Source organism: Bubalus kerabau, chromosome X (genome assembly GCF_029407905.1).
Source record: "Bubalus kerabau isolate K-KA32 ecotype Philippines breed swamp buffalo chromosome X, PCC_UOA_SB_1v2, whole genome shotgun sequence".
Classification (NCBI taxonomy): Eukaryota; Metazoa; Chordata; class Mammalia; order Artiodactyla; family Bovidae; genus Bubalus; species Bubalus kerabau.
Genome location: NC_073647.1, coordinates 63,456,989 through 63,481,172, shown reverse-complemented (window position 1 = coordinate 63,481,172; position 24,184 = coordinate 63,456,989). Strand labels below are relative to the sequence as shown.

General features: G+C 38.6%; 1 protein-coding gene across 1 annotated transcript in view; it reads right to left on the bottom strand.

Annotated features, from left to right (window-relative positions):
- NOX1 (NADPH oxidase 1) overlaps positions 1–23,667 on the bottom strand; it is a 35,944-nt gene extending 12,277 nt beyond the window's left edge. The window contains exons 1-8 of the mRNA XM_055565759.1: positions 23,568–23,667; positions 23,195–23,349; positions 19,688–19,783; positions 11,830–11,940; positions 11,279–11,363; positions 10,800–10,945; positions 10,521–10,702; positions 10,300–10,432 (exon numbers count right to left, since the gene is read on the bottom strand). Of these exons, the coding sequence (XP_055421734.1) occupies positions 10,300–10,432; positions 10,521–10,702; positions 10,800–10,945; positions 11,279–11,363; positions 11,830–11,940; positions 19,688–19,783; positions 23,195–23,349; positions 23,568–23,610 (951 nt within the window). The 5' untranslated portion in view covers positions 23,611–23,667. The remainder of the gene's footprint in view (positions 1–10,299; positions 10,433–10,520; positions 10,703–10,799; positions 10,946–11,278; positions 11,364–11,829; positions 11,941–19,687; positions 19,784–23,194; positions 23,350–23,567) is intronic.
- Positions 23,668–24,184: the final 517 nt, after the last annotated feature.

Below are 24,184 nucleotides of genomic sequence, written 5' to 3'. Positions count from 1 at the left end.
ACAAAAAAAGAGACACAGATGTATAGAATGGTCTTTTGGACTCTGTGGGAGAGGGCAAGGGTGGGATGATTTGGGAGAATGACACTGAAACATGTATATTATCATATGTGAAATGAATCACCAGTCCAAGTTCGATGCATGATACAGGGTGCTCGGGGCTGGTGCACTGGGATGACTCAGATGGTACGGGGAGGGAGGTGGGAGGGGGATTCAGGATGGGGAACACATGTACACCTGTGGTGGATTCATGTCAATGTATGGCAAAACGAATACAATATTGTAAAGTAATTAGCCTCCAATTAAAATAAATTTATATTAAAAAAATTTTTAAATAAGATATTATAGCTAATAAAAAAAAGAAGAAGATGATTACTGGGGTTTCCCTGATGGCTCAGTGGCAAAGCATTTGCCTGCCAATGCAGAAGATGGGGTTCAATCCCTGATCCGGGAGGATCCCACGTGGTGAAGAGCAATGAAGTCCATGTCTCACAACCACTGAGTCTGTGCTCTAGAGCCCGTGGTCTGAACCAAGAGAGACCACCGAAATAAAGCCCATGCACTGCGACTAGAGATAGGATTCCCCACTTGCCGCAACTAGAGACAAGCCCAAGCAGTGACAAAGACCCAGCACAGCCAAAAATAAATAAAGTTACAAAAAAAAAAAAGTTGGAGGAGGGAAGATCTCCCTTTTTCTTTAAAATAAAAGCAGGGAGGGTATCAATCACATCAAGAAAGAGCTCTTGGGACTTCCCTGTGAGCCAGTGGCTACTACCGAGCCTATGCTCTAGAGCCTGGGGACCACAGCTACTGAAACTCATGTGCCCTAGAGCCTGTGTTCCACAAGAGAAGGAACCACAATGGGAAGTGTGCACACCACAACTAGAGGGTAGCCCTCGCTCACTGGGACTAGAGAAAAGCCTGAGCCACAGTGAAGATCCAGAACAGTCAAAAATAAATAAATAAATTTATTTAAAAAGAAAGAAAATGGTAACTATAAAAGTCAGGCTATGTATTCATTTCAGGGGAATGAGAGGGCTTAGATTGGAGAGGAAAACCTGGAGAACGTTGTGGGGAGAGGAGTGCTTGCAAAGTTCTCTTTAGTAACTTGGGATGTAGTTACAAAGTTATTTGCCATAAGATGACTCATTAAGCCATACGTTTATTTTGTGTGGTTTTCTGTACCTGTGTTCACTTCACAATAAACTTAAAAAAAAAATAGAGTCCACATATGAGATCATACAGCATTTGTCTTTTTGTGTCTGACTTATTTTTACTTAGCACAATTAAAAATAAGTAATACCCTCAAGGTCATTAAAATTGACTAGGTGGGGGGAAAATGACAAAATGGTATACCATACGGCATTTTAAAAACAAATGCATGATACAGGATGCTCGGGACTGATGCACTGGGATGACCCAGAGGGATGGTATGCGGAGGGAGGTGGGAGGGGGGTTCAGGATGGGAAACATGTGTACACCCGTGGTGGATTCATGTCGATATATGGCAAAACCAATACAATATTGTAAAGTAATTAGCCTCCAATTAAAATAAATAAATAAAAAATAAAAATAAAAACAAATGCTGTGGGGAATTCCCTGTTGGTCCTGTGGTAAGGACTCCAAGCTTCTGCTGCAGCCAGCATAGGTTCAACCCGTGGTTGGAGAACTAAGCTTCTGCATGCAGTGCATTGCAACAACAAAAAAGTTTCAGAAGAATATTTGACAATATAGGAAAGGATCCATGATATAGATTAAAGAAAAAAATTATTACTTCTAGGTGGTAAAGAAATTTTTATTTTCTTCTAAATATTTTTCTGTATTTTCCAAATTTTCTACAATAAGCATGTGTTAATATTATTGTTATAATTTTTAAATGGGGAGACTATGAGAGAGTATTTTTGTGTGCGTTCATGAAAGAAATAAACCAATACATTCAAACAGATGGTAAAACTGATATTCTCTCCCTTTCAGTGTTACATGCCTAATCAAAGCAACTCCCAAGTTCTAAGTATACAACCAAATAGGCCAAATATACCTTTATCTCAGGTAATGGGAAAAGGATAGAAGCTGATGCTCAAGATAAGACAGGTAACTAACTACCTTAGCTAGTAAGGGACTAGTCAAGCTTTATAGCTTTCTGTCATTAAGGACCTCTTGTCTACTGGTCAAATAATATGAAAGGTGTCTGGTCATAGCCTACAAGTTCCACTGACTTTAGAAATGAAATGTGCTATTAAGATATGCGAGGTATGTCCTTTTAAAATTATTTTTAAAGTAGGTAATACACAGACATGTCATACAACTCAAAATTATGAAAGAGTATACAATAAAAAGTAAATCTCCCTTCCAGCCCTGTCCTCAGCTCCCCAAGGCAATCAATATTATTATTTTGTGAATCCTTTTGGAGAATATATATTTAAGTGAAAGTATTTCATTAAGTACAAGTGGTAGCAGACCATACACACTGCACTGCCTTTTTTATTTAACATCTTCCAGTAGTCATGTATGCATGTGAGAGTTGGACTATAAAGAAGGCTCAGCACTGAAGAACTGATGCTTTTGAACTGAGGTGTTGGCGAAGACTCTTGAGAGTCCCTTGGACTGCAAGGAGATCAAACCAGTCAATCCTAAAATCAATCCTGAATATTTATTGGAAGGACTGATGCTGAAGCTGAAACTCCAATACTTTGGCCACCTGATGCAAAGAGCCAACTCATTGGAAAAGACCCTGATGCTAGGAAAGATTGAAGGCAGGAGAGGAAGGGGATGGCAGAGGATGAGATGGTTGGATGGCATCACTGACTCAATGGACATGAGTTTGAGCAAGCTCTGGGAGATGGTGATGGACAGTGAAGCCTGGCGTGCTGCAGTCCATGGGGTCACAAACAGTCAGACATGACTGAGCAACTGAACAACAACAACATCTTAGAGACTGCTCCATATTCATATCTATAAAGCTACCTTTTTCTTTTCAATGTCTACAGAGTATGCCATTGTAGGAAAGTCCTATAATTTAAAGAGTCTACTGATGGGCACTTATTTTCAATCTTTTGCTCTATCAAGCAATGCTACAATGAATAATCTAATGCATGTAATTTAACACATATGCAAGCATATTTTAGAATAAATTCCTGGAAGTAGAATTTTAAAGCTTGGTAAATACTGTAAAATTACACTTGAAAGCAGCTTTATAGATTTACATGCTCACCAGCAATGCTTGAGAGCATTACCAACACAGCATGTGAGCAAAATCTTTGATCTTTGCTAATCTGTTAGGTTTATTTCTGTGATCACTTTGTTCATCTCCTCTACATCTTTCTTTTAATCAGGTTGGGCTATTATTGATTTCTATATTTGTATATTAGGAAATTAATTCATGGTCTGTGAATTGTAAATACTTTTCCTACTTGGTAATTTGTTACCTGTCTTTATTTATGATGGGGGTTTTGCAAAGAGAGAGGGAAACAATAAATAAATTTTAAGAAAATATATAATATCTTTCCTTTTCTGGCCTTGACCTTTTAAAAATGTTATTTAGAGTATTTTTACTAACACTCTAGTATTAGAAAAAATTCCCATGAGGACTTAGGGTACTTCTATGATGTCTTTCTTTTTTCAGAATTTAAATCCTTGATCAATGTATCTTGGACCATATTTTACTGTAAAGTGGAATACAGAGACAGCTTTTTTTTTAGATTTCCATCCTATCCTAAAGAAAATTATTGAATAATGCATCTTTTCTTCCAACTGATTTGAAATGTCAACTTTAGGGGATTCTTAAAAAAACATTTTTCCCTTTCTATATGAGGACTGAGCTATTGCTCTTAATTCTGTATGTGATTTAAAGATTTTAATTATCCTCAGAGCACTTTAAGACACCACAAGTCAAACTTTCCTTTCCATTCCTTCCTCAATCTAACATATTATGAACAAGCAAAGGTAAAACATAATAATATCTATGGTAATTAACTTGAGGCACACCTTAAGATTCCTGGAACCCAGTTTATTGATCATGCATGATTTAATAATAATTTCCAAGCATGTTCTTACAACAGCAAAGAAAGCCAACTTCAAGAATGTTTTAAAAATTAAATTGAGGAGGCTTCCAGTGTGTCCTCTGCAAGGTACCTTTGGCAAAATAGGACACTAAGCTCCCTGAGCTTCAGGTTCCCCATCCAAGGACTGAGGAGAAGATCTTCCTTCAGAGGGTCCTTTTTGGCATTTTATGAAATCATGAGGCAGCAGACTGTGACCAAGATGGTGGACTAGGAAGACCCTTAGCTCACCTCCTCCTACAGACACAACAACATTATAAATATTTACAGAGCAACTCTCTTTGAGAATTATCTAAAGACCAGCAGAAAAGATTTTCCACAACTAAAAATATAAAGAAATAACCAAAACGAAATGAGTAGGAGGGGTAGGGTCATGTTATAGTCACTTACCCAGGTGAATAACCCACAAACAGGAGAATGATTACAACCGCAGAGGCTCTCCTCAAGGAGAAAGAAATCTGAGCCCCACATTGGGCTCTCTGGCCTAGGGTCTTGTACCGGGAAGATGAACCCCTAGATTTTTTTTTTAGCTTTGAAGGCCAATGGGGCTTACTTTTGGAAGGCTACTGTTCTTGTAGAGCCTCTCAGAGAGGCAAGAGGTCATTGGAGCCCAACCTCTGGGATATAGACACTGGTGGCAGCCATTTGAGGAAGGTTGTTCTTCCACAAGGACACTGATGCTGGCAAGGGACATTTTGGAGTCCTACCGCTAGGCTATTAGTGCTGGGAGCTTACCCACCCACCAGTGGGCTGGCATTGATGTCCCCCCAGCAGCACAGGTAGTCACACTTGGACATGGACCCACCCAACAGCAGGCTGGCACCAACTCTGGGACCCCCCAGACTGTGAAGGCAGCCACATAGGAGATTCAGACCCCCAGTAGGTTGGCAGCCACCCCAAGAGGCAGGGTCTGGCAGTCAACTGGGCCAGAGGCCAATCATGTTTACCAGTATGCCCACAGGCCCACAGTAGTCAGCCTCATCACAACAGAAGAAACCATGCAACTCACAAAGGGGGTGCCCATACGGCATATAGTTCTGATGATCAGAGAGGCGTGTGCTACTGGGCCTCAAAGGATGTCTCCTATATAAGGCTACTTCTTCAAGGTCAGGAAATGTAATTGACCTACCTAATACACAGAAATAAATAAAGAGAATTAGCCAAAATGAGGAGACAGAGGAATATGTCCCAGACAAATGAACAAGACAAAACCTCAGAAAAACTAGGCAAAATAGAGATAAGTAATCTACCTGATGAAGAGTTAAAGGTAATGATCATAAAGATGCTCAATAAACTCAGGAAAATAAAAACCGAACACTGAGAAGTTTTAGCAAAGAGTTAGAAAAGAGAAAGAGGAACCAAACAGAACTGAAATAAAGTAACTGAAATAAAAAATACACCAGAAGGAATTAACAGTAAATTAGATGATGCAGAAGAGCAGATCAGCACACTGGAAGACAGAGTAATAGAAATCACTGGAGCTAAACAGAAAAAACAATTTTTAAAAATGAGGAAAGCTTGAGAGACTTCTGGGACCTTGTCAAAAAGGCTAACATTTGTATTATAGGGGTCTCAGAGAAGAAGAGAGAGAAAAGGGGGCAGATAGCTTATTTGAAGAAATAATAGATGAAAACTTTCTTAACCTGGGGAAGGAAGCAGACATCCAGGTCCAGGAGGCACAGAGAGTCCCAAACAAGATGAACTCAAAGATGTCCACAGCAAAGCACATTATAATTAACATGGCAAAATTAAAGATAAGGAGAGAATCTGAAAAGGAGCAAGAGAAAAGGAACTAATTATGTACAAGGGAGCTTCCATAAGACTACCAGCTAACTTTTCAGCAGAAACTTTACAGGCCAGAAGAAAGAGGCACTATATATTCAAAGGGATGAAAGGAAAAAAATCTACAACCAAGAATACCTGACAAAGCTATCATTCAGATTTGAAAAAGAGATAGAGTTTTACAGTCATGCAAAAGCTTAAAGAGCTCAGCATCAGTAAAGATCAGAGTGGAAACAAATGTAATAGAGACTAAAGGAAAAAAATCAATGAAACTAAAGGCTGGTTCTTTAAACAGATAAACAAAATAGATACATTTTTAACCATACTCATCAAGAAAAAGAATGGTCCCAAGTAAATGAAATCAGAAATGAAAGAAGAAAAGTTACAACTGACACCATACAAATATAAAGGATCATAAGAGATTACTACAAAAAATTATTATAGGTTAATAAAATGGACAAAGTAGAAGAAATGGATAAATTCCTAGAAACATATAATCTCCCAGGAATGAATCATGAAGAAATAGAAAATATGAGCAGATTGATTACGAGCAATGAAATTAAATCAGTAGTAAAAAAAAAAAATACTCCAAACAAACAAAAGTCTAGGACCAGATGGATTCATAGGTGAATTCTACTAAACACCTGAAGAGGTAGCACCTACCCTTCTCAAATTATTCCAAAAAATCACAGAAGAAGGAACAATTCTGAATGCATTCTGTAAGACCTGTACCACCTTAATACCAAAACCAGACACTACAAAAGAAAATTACAGGTCAATATCACTGGTGAACATACATGTGAAAACTCTCAATAAAATATTAGCAAACATAATTCAATAATACATTAAAAGGATTATACATCATGATCAAGTTGGACTCATCCCAGGGATGCAAGAATGGTTTAATATTGCAAATCAATCAATGTGATACATCACATTAACAAGTTGAAAAATAAAAATTATATGATAATATCAATAGATGCCTAAAAACTTTTGATAAAATTCAACATCCATTTATGATTAAAAAAAACTCTTAATTAAAAAAGTGGGCATACAAGAAACATACCTCAACAAAATAAATGCCATATATGACAAAGCCACAGCCAACATTATATACACTAGTGAAAACATGAAAGTATTTTCTCTAAGATCGGGAACAAGATGAGGATACCCACTCTTGCCACTGTTATTCAACATAGTATTGGAAGTATTAACCACAGCAGACAAGAAAAATACATAAATGAAATCCAAATTAGAAAGAAAGAAGTAAAACTGTCACTGTGTGTAGGTAACAAAATAATATATATAGAAAACTCTAAGGCCACCACCAGGAAACTATTAGAACTAATAAATGAATTGAGTATAGTTTCAGGATACAAAATTAATATATCAATAATATATATTAACAAGTTAAGAGCTACCTCCTATGGGCCCAGCCTGTGGCTGGCATGTCTGGGACACATGTCCTGGTGCTGCAGCCAGGCTGGCATTTTCAGTTTTGTTCTTACTTTTGAAGTTCTTTTTTCCTATCCTAGTGACACTCCTTAGGATGCACTGTAATAGCCAAAGAAAGCACTGTGGCTCTTAGAAAGGTCACAGGCAATGTAACTGGGGACCTGGGAAACTTTGGGTCTGGACCACTCAGCAGAATGAGTTAGTTAGGGCAAATCCACTGCAGCCTTACTTTCCTGTCTTATTAGGTCAAAGTGGATGAAACTGCTGATGTTGAGCAATTATCCCACAAAAATTGCAGTTTCATCCAGTTCAACCTAAATAGATCTTATTCTAAAAGTACTAACAAATGTAGGCTTCCCTGGTGGGTCAGTAGTAAAGAATTTGCCTGCCAATGCAAGAGACGAGTTTGATCCCTGGGTTGGGAAAATCCCTTGAAGAAGGAAATGGTAACCCCCTCCAGAATTCTTGCCTGGGAAATCCCATGGACAGAGGAGCCTGGTGGTCTACAGTCCATGAGGTTGCAAAGAGTCGGACACAATTTAGTGAATAAACAACATGTTAACTAATATGTTAATTATGTATTCTGTTAACACAACAGAAATGCTGTGTTTCCATACATTAAAAATGAACTATCAGAGAGAGAAATGAAGAAAGCAATCCTACTTACAATGGTATCAAAAAGAATAAAACACTAGGAATAAACCTAACCAAAGAGGTAAAAAAAAAAAAAAATCTATACTCGGAAAACTATAAGATATTGATGAAAGAAATTGAAGAGGATACAATACATGGGGTGATATACTGTGCTCATGGATTGGAAGAATTATTATTGCTAAAATGATCATACTGCCCAAGGCAATCTACAGATTCAGTGCAATCCCTACCAAAGTACTAATGGCATTTTTTGCAGAACTAGAACAAATAATTCTAAAATATGTGTGGAAACACAAAAGATCCTAGATAACCAAAACAGTCTTGAGAAAGAAGAGCAAAGCTTGAGCTCCTGTGTTTCAAACTATACTACAAAGGTACAGTAATCAAAACAGTATGATACTGGCACAAAAACACGTATAGGTCAATGGAGCAGAATAGAGAGCCCAGAAATAAATCCACAGTTAAATGATCAATTAATCTATGACAGAGGCAGCAAGATTATGGGGAAATATTATGGGGAAAACATACTCTCTCCAATAAATGGTGTTGGGAAAACTGAACAGCTACATGCAAAAGAATCAAATTGGACTAGTCTCTTACATTATAAACAAAAATAAACTCAAATGATGATGAATTAAAGACTTTAATGTAAAACTTGAAACCATAAAATTCCTAGAAGAAAGTAGGCAGCATGGTCTTTGACATCAGTCTTAGTCATTCAATATTTTTTTAATATGTCTCCTCAGTCAAGAGAAACAAAGGCAAAAATAAACAAATAGGACTATATCACATAAAAAACTCACACAGTGAAAGAAACTATCAACAAAATGAAAAGATAGCCTATAGAATAGGAGAAGATACTTGCAAATGATATATCCAACAAAGGGTTAATATCCAATCTATGCAAAGAATTCATATAATTCAACATCAAACAAACAACCCAATTTAAAAATGGGCAGAGAACCTGAATAGACATTTTTTTAAAAAGATATACAGATGGCTAACAGACACATGAAAGGATACAAAATGTCACTAAATTATCAGGGAAATGCAAATCAAAACCACAATGAGATATTACCTCACACTTGTCACAATGTCCATTATTTAAAAGACAACAAATAACAGGTGTTGGTAAGAATGTGTAAGAAAGAGAATCCTTACACACTGTTGGAGGGAGTACAAATTGGTGCAGCCATTAGTAAAACAGTATGGCAGTTCCTCAAAAAATTAAAAACAGAACTATCATAGGAGCTAGCAACTCCACTTCTGGGTACAGTTAACCCTTGAACAACATGAGTTTGAACTGCACATGTCCATTTATATGCAGGTTTTTCAATAAATACATACTACAGTACTACAAGATCTGTGGTTGGTTGAGTCTACTAAAGCCAAACTGTGGATGCAAAAGGCCAAATGTAAAGTTATACACAGATTTTTTACTTCCCAAGGATTGTCACTTCTAACTCCTCTGTTGTTCAAGGGTCAATTGTATCTTTCCAAAGTAACCAAAAAACACTAACTGGAAAAGATCCACTGCATCATTATTTAAAATAACCAAGATATGGAAGCAACCTAAGTGTCCATTGATAGATGAATAAAGAAGATGTGATGTTATATGTGCATATATAATGGATGTCATATATATATATTATACATATTATTACTCGACCATAAAAAAGAGTGAAATCTTGCCATTTGCAACAACATGGATGGACCCTGAGGGTATTATGCAAAGTTAAATAAGTCAGAGAAAGACAACAAATACCACAGGATTTCACTTACATGTGGGATCTAAAAAGCAAAACAAATGAACAAACAAAACAGAAACAGAATCATTGATACAGAGAAGAGATTGGTGATGCCAGAAGGGGTATGGGGGTGGAATGTATAACACAGGTGAGGAGATTAAAAGGTACAAACTTTCTGTTATAAAATAAGTCACAGAGATTTAATGTACAGCATGTGGAATATAGTCAATAATATTTTAATAACTCTCTATGGTGACAGATGGCATCTGATTACAGTGATCATTTTGTAATATATTAAAATACCAAATCACTCTGTTGTACACTTGAAACTAATATATACTGTAAGTCAATTATACTTCAATTTAAAAAAAAAAGAAGTTGAACTCAAAAACAAAGTAGTAAGGGAGAGCTGGAAGGTAAGGGAAATTGGGAGATGCTGGTCAAAAAGTATAAGCATTCAGCCATAAGATGAATAACCTACAGCATATGTCCTCCACAGGAGTCAGCACCAGGCTGAACTAATAATGATTATAAGAAGAGTGATAATAACAACAATGACAATAACATCTCCTAGCAAGAGTCTACTATCCTTGTCCTGGTTGTACCTCAGCAGGGAGCCCTTCAAATTGGGGAGGCTTGCAGTAGGAGGCAGGATCATCCCACTTCTCAAAAAACTCTGCACACTTGTGAGGATGATTCTCAGCCATGCTCTCTTCTGTTTGGACCCGGACAATTCCACTGAGGCAGAAAAAATGGACAATATGTGGCAAAGAATTGTACAAGATCAGGAACTGGGGCATGAAAAATGGGAGTTTGAGGACCTTACCCAAGACCATGAATTCCTAAGCCAATGAAGTAGATGATAAAAATGTGGTGTGTATACCAGAAGACCTCAAAATAACTCCTCCGGATAAATTCCATAGCTGAAGTCACCATGAGAACCAGAGCCACTGTGATGATCACTCCAGTGAGACCAGCAATACTGGTGAATGTCACATACACCACTGTCTATGAAAGGAGAAATTTCAGCCAGACACAATGTCCACCAAGGACACCATGACCTTCCCACTCAGATCCCAGATGCTTTTCCCTTGAATCAACTCACTGTGTTTGGGGACTGGATGGGATTTAGCCATGAATAATGCTCCTGATGAGGTAGGTTGGAGAGAATGGAAGCAAGGGATCCATCTGTGGCCTGTCTGCTTCTGCTATATCGTTCAAGGTTAAACAGGTGTGCAATGATGTGAATAGCTAAATGGAAAGATGGAAAGGAATGTGAAAGTTGTCTCAGAAACATCATGGCAGGCATGCCTCACTAGAAAGGGAAAATCCAACATGTGGTACCAAGCAGAATGGTGAGTCCACATAAAGTGCCCAATAATGATTACAGAGAGAATTAAGATTTTTTTTATATTCACTCCCAAAGGAACAGAATGTAAATTCCATGAAAGCAGGTCTAAAACGGTGCCTGGAAAATAGTGCCAGGTGTTCAATAAATATATTTTGAATGTTTATACACATGAATGAATGAAACAAGATTCTGAATGTCTGGAATCCTGCAGGTTCATCCATTCCCCCAGTTACCTGTGTGTAGGCAGATCATATATCCCACCAGTTTGTGGAAGGCGAGGTTGTGATCCAGTTGCTTTCTCAGGGTACTCCTATAAAACTACAAATGTGAAACAATCATGGTCAGGTGTCTCCAGGAAGCTTTATGAAATTCACTATATGGGCTTCCCTGGTGGCTCAGATGGTAAAGAATCTGCCTGCAATGCAGGAGACATAGGTTCAATCCCTGGGTTGGGAAGATACCCTGGAGAAAGAAATGGCTACCTACTCCAGTATTCTTGCCTGGAGAATTCCAAGGACAGCAGAGCCTGGCAGCCTACAGTCCGTGGTATCACAAAGAGTTGGACACAACTGAGCAACTAACGCTTTCACTTTCAATATATAACCAACATGTCTTACATAAAGAATGCCAATACCCACCCACTCTTGCTCACCCCCTAGCCTCACCCCCCAAAGGAGATCTCTGGCTTCCATTCCTAGGGGCCTGGTATTGAGCTGTCCTACTGAGATGTACAGAGTCTTTTGTCTTCAATGTGAAAAATGACCTACAAGTGGTTAGGACTCACTGAGCAGGTGCCTCTCAGGAAAGACAGCAAATTTCGACACACGGGAAGAAGAATCAGCATGCTGTTAAAATTCAAGCAGCGAGCAGAGGCTCGGGCCCAGGCCAGTGCTGACTAGAACAGAGGAGAGAAGAAACCATCAGCTGCTTCATCTCCTCATCTAGCAGGTGAGCACGGGCCTGGTCCACTTGTCTGAGACCCGGACAATGAGTCCAAACTCTGTTTACAAATGACAGAAAATTTGCTGAACTTAATATTTAATTGAGAAATCCTCTTGACAGTGGTTTGGAAATGTTTGACAACACATTTATCAATATGAAAGAGAACAGGATTTAATGATTTGACAAATAAATTCTATGAATGTAACACTTTGCATTCAGGATTTTTGCTTAATACAGTCAATTATGAATTTAGTTCATCATTTGTAAAACAATCTTGAATATATATATTGCATTTTAAATATAGCTTAGATATTTTGACTTATAATTATAGTGACTATTTTTCTCTTTTCTATGCTTTCAAATGTTGCAGTTATAAGTATGTAATAATAATGTAATAAAACAATAAAAAATTAACTGTTTATATTTAAAATCCCTTTAATAATTGAAAAAAACAAAACAAAGAAACTCCTCACAGTAAAAATTTAAACTTAGGTAGACATTTGAGAAGGGAGAACTTCTAAGAACAGAATTTCAAAATGATTTCCTTGGGTGGTCAGGTAGCATACATCAGTTCAGTTCAGTTCAGTTCAGTCACTCAGTCATGTCCAACTCTTTGTGACCCCATGAACTGCAGCATGCCAGGCCTCCCTGTCCATCACCAACTCCTGGAGTTTACACAAACTCATGTCCATTGAGTCCGTGATGCCATCTAACCATCTCATCCTCTGTCGTCCCCTTCTCCTCCTGCCCTCAATCTTTCCCAGCATGAGGGTCTTTTCAAATGAGTCAGTTCTTTGCATCAGGTGGCCAAAGTATTGGAGTTTCAGCTTTAACACCAGTCCTTCCAATGAACACCCAAGACCGATTTCCCCTAGGATGGACTGGTTGGATCTCCTTGCAGTCCATGGGACTCTCAAGAATCTTCTCCAACACCACAGTTCAAAAGCATCAATTCTTCTGCATTCAGCCCTCTTTATAGTCCAACCCTCAAATCCATACATGACCACTGGAAAAACCATAGCCTTGACTAGACGGACCTTTGTTGGCAAAGTAATGTCTCTGCTTTTTAATATGCTGTCTAGGTTGCTCATAACTTTCCTTCCAAGGAGTAAGCATCTTTTAATTTCATGGCTGCAGTCACCATCTGCAGTGATTTTGGAGCCCAAAAAAATAAAGTCAGCCTCTGTTTCCACTGTTTCCCCATCTATTTGCCATGAAGTGATGGGACTAGATACCATGATCTTAGTTTTCTGAATGTTGAGCTTTAAGCCAACTTTTTCACTCTCCTCTTTCACTTGCATCAAGAGGCTCTTTAGTTCTTCTTCACTTTCTGCCATAAGGGTGGTGTCATCTGCATATCTGAGGTTATTGATATTTCTCCCGGCAATCTTGATTCCAGGTTGTGCTTCTTCCAGCCCAGCATTTCTCATGATGTACTCTGCATAGAAGTTAAATAAGCAGGGTGACAATATACAACTTTGACGTACTCCCCTATTTGGAACCAGTCTGTTGTTCCATGTCCAGTTCTAACTGTTGCTTCCTGACCTGCATATAGGTTTCTCAAGAGGCAGGTCAGGTGGTCTGGTATTCCCATCTCTTTCAGAATTTTCCACAGTTTATTGTGATCCACATAGTCAAAGGCTTTGGCATAGTCAACAAAGCAGAAATAGATGTTTTTCCTGAACTCTCTTGCTTTTTAGATGATCCAGCGGATGTCGGCAATTTGATCTCTGGCTCCTCTGCCTTTCCTAAAACCAGCTTGAACACCTGGATATTCATCATTCGCATATTGCTGAAGCCTGGCTTGGAGAATTTTGAGCATTACTTTGCTAGCATGTGAGATGAGTGCAACTGTGTGGTAGCTTGAGCATTCTTTGGCATTGCCTTTCTTAGGGATTGGAATGAAAACTGACCTTTTCCAGTCCTGTGGCCACTGCTGAGTTTTCCAAATTTACTGGTATATTGAGTGCAGCACTTTCACAGCATCATCTTTCAGGATTTGGAATAGCTCTACTGGAATTCTATCACCTCCACTAGCTTTGTTTGGAGTGATGTTTCCTAAGGCCCACTTGACTTCACATTCCAGGACGTCTGGCTCTAGGTGAGTGATCACACCATCATGATTATCTGCGTCATGAAGAATCTTTCTGTACAGTTCTTCCATGTATTCTTGCCATCTCTTCTTAAGATCTTCTGCTTTGGTTAGGTCCATACCATTTCTGTCCTTTATTGAGCCCATCTTTGCATGAAATGTTCCCTTGGTATCTCTAATTTTCTTGAAGAGATCTCTAGTCTTTCCCATTCTATTGTTTTCCTCTATTTCTTTGCACTGATCAGTGAGGAAGTCTTTCTTATCTCTTCTTGCTATTCTTTGGAACTCTGCATTCAAAAGGGTATATCTTTCCTTTTCTCCTTTGCTTTTCGCTTCTCTTCTTTTCACATCTATTTGTAAGGCCTCCTCAGACAGCCATTTTGCTTTTTTGCATTTCTTTTTCTTGGGGATGGTCTTGCTCCATGTCTCCTGTACAATGTCATGAACCTCCGTCCATAGTTCATCAGGCACTCTATCTATCAGATCTAGGCCCTTAAATCTATTTCTCACTTCCACTGTATAATCATAAGGGATTTGATTTAGGTCATACCTGAATGGTATAGTGGTTTTCCCTACTTTCTTCAATTTAAGTCAGAATTTGGCAATAAGGAGTTCATGATCTGAGCCACAGTCAGCTCCTGGTCTTGTTTTTGCTGACTGTATAAAGCTTCTCCATCTTTGGCTGCAAAGAATATAATCAATCTGATTTCGTTGTTGACCATCTGGTGATGTCCATGTGTAGAGTCTTCTCTTGTGTTGTTGGAAGAGGGTGTTTGCTATGACCAGTGCATTTTCTTGGTAAAACTCTATTAGCCTTTGCCCTGCTTCATTCTGTACTCCAAGCCCAAATTTGCCTGTTCCTCCAAGTGTTTCTTGACTTCCTACTTTTGCATTCCAGTCCCCTATAAGAAAAAGGACATCCTTTTGTGTGTTAGTTCTAAAAGGTCTTGTAGGTCTTCATAGAACCATTCAACTTCAGCTTCTTCAGCATTACTGGTTGGGGTATAGACTTGGATTACCATGATATTGAATGGTTTGCCTTGGAAACGAATAGAGATCATTCTGTTGTTTTTGAGATTGCATCCAAGTACTGCATTTTGGACTCTTGTTGACTGTGATGGCTACTCCATTTCTTATAAGGGATTCCTGCCCTCAGTAGTAGATATAATGGTCATCTGAGTTAAATTCACCCACTCCAGTCCATTTTAGTTCGCTGATTCCTAGAATGTCGATGTTGATTCTTGCCATCTCCTGTTTGACCACTTCCAATTTGCCTTGATTCATGGACCTAACATTCCAGGTTCCTATGCAATATTGCTCTTTACAGCATCAGACCTTGCTTCTATCACCAGTCATATCCACAACTGGGTGTTGTTTTTGCTTTGGCTCCATCCCTTCATTCTTTCTGGAGTTATTTCTCCATTGATCTCCAGTAGCATATTGGGCACCTACCGACCTGGGGAGTTCATCTTTCAGTGTCCTATCTTTTTGCCTTTTCATACTGTACATGGGGTTCTCAAGGCAAGAATACTGAAGTGGTTTGCCATTCCTTTCTCCAGTGGACCACATCCGATCTAATAGTAGAAGCTGCCAGAAAAGGAGACAAGGAATCAGTGCTTCAAAGTATTGAGCCAAGAAACAGGCTTGATTAGGTATAGACTGGACAGAATATGTTCAACTCTGTGGTAGCTAATTTCGATTTCTCTCCTCAACTGTACAACTGGTCTCTGAGTCAGCTCCATGTACTTGGGACTGCATACAATGTAGCATGACAATTTCACAGCAGCAATAAAGGTGGTGGCAGCAGCCAGGCAATTTTTGTTGCACTTCATCTGACTGGCCAGCCTTACATTTGTGCCTGTCAATGACTTGCTAAAAGGAAGAAGATGAGGCAGAGTTAACAATTTCTTTGCCTTTTTCTTGGAGAAGGAAATGGCAACCCAGTCCAGTATTCTTGCCTGGAGAATCCCAAGGACAGAGAAGCCTGGCAGGCTACAGTCCATGGAGTGTCAAAGAGTTAGACATGACTTAGAGACTAAACAATAACAACTAAAGAAGCAGATAGATATATTACTCTATCACAAATTAGTTTTATTGTATAATTTGATTATATTTCAATATAATTGGTTTCTATTATAATCCCATGTATTTTATTGACTATGTTTAAAAATATTATTCTGAAAGGGAGTTGGTAGGTAGGCTTCACTAGACAGAGTAATCCATGGTATTGAAAAAGAACCCCTCTAGTTATGCAATTGGTTTTTACAATAAACAATTTGTCACTGACTTTGTATCAGGAAGATCCCCTGGAGTAGGTAATGGCAACACACTCCAGTATTTTTGCCTGGAAAATTCCATGGACAGAGGGGCCTGGTGGGCTACAGTCCATGGGGTCACAAGAGTCAGACATGACTGAGCAACTAAATCATCACCACCACCCACCTTTTTGTAATAATCTTTTTGGCACAAAGACTATTTTTCCACACAACCTAAACCCAGACAACATGAGACTGGCTTAATAAGCCAGGTCAAGATCTGCCTACATCCATAATGGCTTACAATGTCTGGCAGTACAGTAAACACGAGCTGCCCTACTGTTTTCCATTTCTGACTCTTCCACATGACCTGTGTTTTCTCCTTCTGCTGAGTCACATCCCAACTGTTTTTGGTAGAGATAGCCTGTTCTGTTTCTGAGTAAATTTCCTCTGCTCATCTCAAAGATCCTGCATTTCCACCTTAGTTCCCACTGCTTGCTTATTTGAATCACAGAGGTTCCTTAAAGCTGAAATTGACAAGTAAATTAAAAAATATAGGACTACAATTTCACAGCTTCATATTCTGTTGAGGATATCTGTATGGGATGAATTTTTTTCAGAGCAAATCTTTTTTTCCCCCATAGCAGCACATTGAAATACACCAATTTATGTTCACTTTTCAACACTAACAGTAACTGATGTTTTAATTCAATTGCAGCTGTCATTAATGCCTCATTGACTATGGATTTAAACTCATTCCTCTGAATAAAATAACTCTGTATTTTCCTAAAGGAAGCATAAATTTAAGACATACCCTTTGGAGTGATTAAATAAATTATGGTGCCTCAATGCCATGAACTGTTATTCTCTTAAAAGAATGAGCGTTATCTACATGCAATGGTGGAAGGCTGGTAAATGCTTCACAACCAGTTTTCAGGGGAAGGGAGATTCTTGATTTCCAGTGTTTGTCAATTTACCTGTTGTAAATACTCCCACCATGGCAGACTCCAAGATACCAAGCTTATGTCATTAAACAACACTGGCTATAGGGTTGGGAAGCGATACACAACTGGCAACTGCATACTGGCATGAGCTAGTTCCAGCACATCACTGGTTATGTACTTACATGGAGAGATATCTGAGATACTCTAAGTGTAAGAAGAAATTTCCAGTCAATATCTACAATGTGATCCTTTTTTTTTCCTTTGGTTAATTTTTTTAAAAAGTGTTCTATTGAATGTGTTTATCAAAACTCATAGAAGCATACACCAAAAAGATCAAGTTTTACTGTTTATATGGAATAAGTGAATAAAAATATTACCTATCTCAAAAACAAAACCTATACGTCTGATGCACTTGTGAGTATACGTCAGTGTGTCTTTAGAGACACACAAGTCGAACCATTAACAAAGGTTATCTCCACGGAATGTGATGGGAGAGTAATTTTCACATTTTATTCTAACATTTCTATATCATTTGATCTCCTTGAAAGCAGTATCATTTATAGTTAATTTTTTATAGAAAGGATTTTACAAAATGAAATGTCCACAGGATATCAGCATGATTCATTTTTCTGCTGCTGACTTTTTGATCATAAAGCAATTCTGTTAATAGTTAGTCACATTTATCACATCATTCTCTTAGTAAAAAACTATTTTTTAAACAAATTAACACTTCCTTTGGAGTTATAGTTTCCAAAGAAGGATCAAGGACCAACATTTAAAATGGAAAACAGCAGGGTGAAATAAGTCTGAACAGAACATTCAAATGAGTTGTGATCTCAACACAAATCGTTTGATTATGAAGAGCCAAGAAGGATTTTTAAAAAGGACAAGCTGTCTTTAAACATGTACACCGGGTGAGTCTTCCTGGAGAGCTAATGAAAGTGACTTCTTCATCAAGATGAAAGTGACTTCTTCAAATCCTTACATGTTACTGAATAACTGACAAAAGTTAGCAGTCAAATTTGTTTCTTTAACCAGGCAGTGGCCAGATTGACGAGCCTGTGAGAAAACCATTCTCATCTCCAAGCTTCTTCTTGTTCACTTCCATGCCAACGTGCCATACCCACCTCACCCTTCCTCTCCTGTCCTTATAATCTGCTCCTTCCCCAGGCTTCTCCATCCTGTTACTCTGACTTGACCCCATCATTCTACAGGCCTTGAATTTGGAAACACCACCCACTCCACAAAACTCACCACACCAAGTATCCCTCTTGTTTGATAGGTATTTTTCTGTGAGATCAGTCCACAGCAATGGTTTTCAAGTTGTTCATTCATTTGTTTTCAGTCAAACTCTTTCTTAAAATCATAAGCAGGAATCCACAAGACAGATAAATGCTGCTTTGGTTGATGTAGGGACACTGTCCTGTTAGCTTTCCCCTCACACTCTGCAGGGACACCTGGATTTCTATGGAAACCGGTTCAAAAATTACTCAATATTTCTTTATTGTGTGTTTTCATTATTGGAGCCATGGAGTGTGCCCTGGATAAGGCTGTCAGATTAGCAAACAAAAATATAGGATGCTCAGCTAAATTTGAACTTTAAAAAATGAATCATTTTCTGATATGCCCCTGTCTCATGCAATATTTGGAATAAATGATACCCCCCAAAAATACTTGTTGGGACTTGCCTGGTGATCCAGTGGTTGAGAGTCCACTTTGCAATGAGTGGGGTGCACCGGTTCAATCCCTGATGAGGGAACTGGGATCCCACCTGCCATGCAGCAACTAAACCCACCCACCACAGCTACTGAGCCCAGGTGCTACAACTAGAGTCCGTGCACTGCAGAGCCACAAGGAAAGCTCTCTCATGCCGCAACTAACGCCTGACACAGCCAAATAAATAAATACTAACTAAAAAAAAAAAAGATTTGGTGCTTCCCTGGTGGTCTAGTGGTTAAGATTTCGCCTTGCAATGCAAGGGGCACCTGTTCAATCCCTGGTCCGGGAAGATCCCATGTGTGGTGGAGCAACTAAGTGGCCACAACTATTTAGCATGTGCTCTAGAGCCTGGGAGCTACAACTACTGAAACCCAGATGCCCTAGAGCCTGTACTCCACAACAAGAGAAGCCACCATAGTGAGAAGCCTGGGCACTGCAAAGAAGAGTAGCCCTGGCTCAATACAACTAGAGAAAAGGCCCGCATAGCAGTGAAAACACAGCACAGCCAAAAATACATAAGTAAAATAAATAAAAAAGATTTGTTATTTTTCTGGAATTCAAATTTACCTGGGTAGCCTGAAGATTTTTTCTGGTGACCCTAACTCTAGGGTAAATGAGGGCATTGGGTCACAAAGGAGCCAGAGTTATAGAAAAAAGAGAGATTCCCCACATCACAACTGTGATACTCACCCCAAGTATTTGTCTTGTGTAGTAGTACTTGGTGGCCTTCTCAAATGACAGGAAGGCATGCACGAACAGGAAAACATTCAGCCCCAACCAAGCAACCTAGAGGAAGAAAAATGAAGCAAGGAATAAAGTGAAATTTAGGTATGGGAAGGAGTAGATAAGGGGTAAAGAATAGTTTCACCATTTGGCTATTTTGTGTTTGTATGTTTTCTTTTTTTGGCAGAGGGCGTGCACTGCAAGGCATGTGGAATCTTAGTTTCCTGACCAGGGATCTAACCTGTACCCCCTGCAATGAAAGTGCAGATTCCTAGCCACTGGACCATCAGGGAAATCCTATATCTGTTTTCATTTTAAATGAGTAAACTTAATCTCAGAGTGAGTCAGGACTTCAAGACATGCACTAATGATGCTAATCACCAAGGTCAGCCAATCAAGGCTCATAGGCCAAATCTAGCTCACCACCTGTTTTGTACAGCCTACAGGCTAAAGAATGGGTTTTATATTTTTTCCCATTTTTAAATGGTTGGAAAAATCAAAAGAAGAATATATTTCATGACATGCGAAAATTATATGAAAATCAAATTCCAGTATCTATAAATACAATGGTATTGGAACTTAGCCACACCCACTTATTTCTGTATTGTTTATAACTGCTTTTGTGATTCAAAGTAAGTGTTGAGAAATTGTGACAGAGAACATATGGCCCACAAAGCCTAAAATTGTACAATCTAGCCTTTTACAGAAAACATTCGCCAACTCCTGGACCAGATCATTCAAACTATTGCACCTAAAAGATGGCAATAAGTGAATAAATGGATTTCTAAAGAAAGAATAAATTCAACATCTGTAACAATACCCATCTGAAGGGAATAAACCATTCCAGATGGGCCTGCCTCTTTAATTATACCCTGACGTACACCTCCCTGTTTTTAGATTGTTATTCTTTTCTTCAAATTAACCTATCATTGCTGTGGACTCATTTGAGCACTTAAGACTTTGTCTGTCCCAAGATCTGTCTCCATTGGCAAAGAGAGAAATTTGGAACCTACTCCCCATTGCTTTGGAGAACAAAGTCTGTAATTGATCAGGACTCTAGGGGCACTGGAATATATACCTCTAATCTATATCTATGGCCCTAGGATGGTCCAGAATCATCTCAGCCCTATGGGTAGAGGGCCTTTAGTCTAGAATATGGCCCATTCAGATTCCCTAGATCTGGACCAGTCACATACCTGTAGCATCATAACATAGTGATTTGAAGCATGATGTTGGAGTCAAACTCCCTGGGCTCAAATTCTAGTTCCACCACTTTCTAGTTCTGTAATCTTAGATCTGTGATTTAACTTTTCTGAACTTCAATTTCTTCACTTATAAAATGAGGATAATAACAATATCTACACCACAGCAATGCTGTGAATGTTACATGAAATAATACATGTGAAGTGATTAATACAATGCTCGGTGCATTGTATAAGCTCAATAAATTCTGGCTGTGTCATCACCAGACTGGCTTTTCCACTCAATTTATTTCTGCATTCTTTGCCCACACACCCTTTCCAGAGTTGTGTGTCTTCCAGAGATCTTTGACCTTAATGGAAAAAGAGAGGTGAAAGCCACAGATAATTCAAGAGTTTAGAAGACAAGGTAGAGAACCTTATTTAGAGAGAGCAAAAATATTTCAGAATCTGACAGGGACACAGAGGCAAAGAACACTGTGTCAGCTAAATAATCAACTGCAAGAAAGATGAATTATGAAATACAGTGACATCTGTAAGGAATTCCATTCCCTTCCCCACATAGACTATAATTTCCTCCACTATAAATGGAAAAGAAAGTCAAGTAGAAGACCTGGCAGGAAGGAGGAGCAAAAGTATTTTGGGGGTAATTTATTTTTCATTAAAAAAAATAGCAAAGGAGTACATGTCAGAGATAAGAAGAAGTCTGAGCCCTCTGGAGAGATTGGTGCAAGGTGGAAAGATATTTAAATCATCATCATCTAAGAAAGGAATTATAAAAAGAGGATTTTAGAGCTAGAAACACTCATATTTATATGTAATCTAGTTTTCATTAATCCTCCCCCAGCTACAACACAGGTGACCTGAAGTATAGAGAAGATATGTAATTTGATCTTGGTCATTCAGTTAATAGCAGAAATGAAGCTAGAGTTCAGTTAGAGAGTGTGTTAGGAGAAGGGGATTGTGTACATGTAGTGTGGTAAAGGAGTTGTGGCTTGAACGCTGGGGAGCTGGAACTGAGTGATGGCTCTGCAACCAACTGTGTGACATCTGGGTCTTATTTTCCCTTGTAAAATCAAAGAGTTGGTTTCTTTCTGCACTACCTAAAGCCATAGCCACTAACCACATGTGGCAACTAAGAACACGAAATATGTCTAGTTTTAATTGAGATGTGCTGTAAGTATAAAATACACATTGGATTTCAAAAACAGTAAAAATAAAATAATATAAATTATCTCATTAATATTTTCGTATTGATTACATGTTTAAAGGATAACATTTTAAATACACTGGGTTAAACAAGATATTTTACTGGACATTCATGTCACCATTTTCTTCTTAACTTTTTCAACATAGGTATTCAGTTCAGTTCAGTTGCTCAGTCGTGTCCGACTCTTTGTGACCCCATGAACCACAGCATGCCAGTCCTCCCTGTCCATCACCAACTCCCGGAGTTTATACAAACCCATGTCCATTGAGTTGGTGATGCCATCCAACCATCTCATCCCCTGTCATCCCCTTCTCCTCCTGCCTTCAATCTTTCCCAGCATCAGGGCCTTTCCAAATGAGTCAGCTCTTCACATCAGGTGGCCAAAATACTGGAGTTTCAGCTTCAACATCAGTCCTTCTAATGAACACCCAGGATGGATTTCCCCTAGGATGGACTGGTTGGATCTCCTTGCAGTCTAAGGGACTCTCAAGAGTCTTCTCCAACACCACAGTTCAAAAGCATCAATTCTTCTGCGCTCAGCCCTCTTTATAGTCCAACTCTCACATCCAAACATAGGTATTAGACAATTTTAAAATTACATATGTGACTTCACATTATATTTCTAGTGGACAGTGCTACGCCATAATCTCTAAGATCACTTCTACCTCAAACATTCAATGATTTTATGATTTCTTGGTGTGAGCAGGATAGAAAGAATGGAGAGAAATGAGTGCTCCATAGCAGTAGTTAGAAGTAAAATGGAAAAGAAAAAGAGAAAAAAAAGAAAACAGATTGAAATTCCAAATACTTGTTGTTTATATTCTTGTCTCTTTATCAATCAATTTCTGGAGTTGGACTGGTTTCTAAAATACTGAAATACATCATACACAGAAAAGTATATTAAACATATATATGCAATCCTAGGATTGGACCTTTCAGTGATAACTGACCTTGAAAAGCTCAATATTGTCATGGAATTTTTCCCTTTCCAGTAACTACACATATTAACAAATGTAACATCTTCTTACTCTAAGAGTAATTAACAGAAAGTGAAAAATCACTTACCAGAAACAAAACTGAAAACCAGTGATTAACCACCCAGTTTCCCATTGTCAAAAGGTGGTTTGGAGCCTCTGCAGGCAGCAAGGAAGATTCAGCAACTTGGATTCTGGAGAGGTTCTTCAGGGTTAGCACCTCTGTCCAGCTCAGAGTCTGTGAAACTTTAATATTGCAGATTACAGAAAGATGCACATCTACCCGCAAAGCTTTCAGAAATGAATAAATGCACTCTATCTTCCTCCTCTGGTCAGAACTATGTTATCAGCCTTGGTAAACCAGCCCTACCTATAAGTACCACAGGGGTTTTCCCTCGTGGGGTTTTATCCCTTCAGGAAATAACAATCTTCTTAGGTGAGGATATTCTCTCCCATTAACTTACCAACATGACTTAACGTGAGGCATTGTCTTCCTTGATAAGACATTCGCTAAGGTTTCTCAGAAGGAAGAATTTAGGCTGAAGCTATAAACAGATGACCTCTGGAAAAACAGGGCAGAACACAAGCATGTTAAGGAAGCTGCCTTGAGCTGGGTTTTCAGAAGAGTTGTTGCCTCTGCTGGCTGCAATTTGGACCTCAGCTTGGCTAGCTCAGAAACTTAGTTTACCAATTCTCCTGGAAGATGACCTGGTTCTGGAGAGCTCTTGACTGGTTGGAAGGACAAGTGAAAAGAATGGCCACATAGAATAAAAGAAAATTTAGCAGGTATAAATGTACACCTCAGCTCAGAGGAAAATAGAGGCAAAGTATTTGTCTCAAAATATTTGGGAATTTTTATGTTACATAGATAGATAAAGCTGAAAGCCACTGTTGAGTTAAGACTGTATAATAAAATCAGTACAACACTTTTCAGTTGAATGATTTGTCAAATCAGATTTTAGGTTACTTATAAAAATATTCTAAGAAGATAGTACACCCATATGTACAAATGTGTCTGACAATTTGTTATATAAGGGGGTATTATGAAAATGAAGGAAATGGCAACCCACTCCAGTGTTCT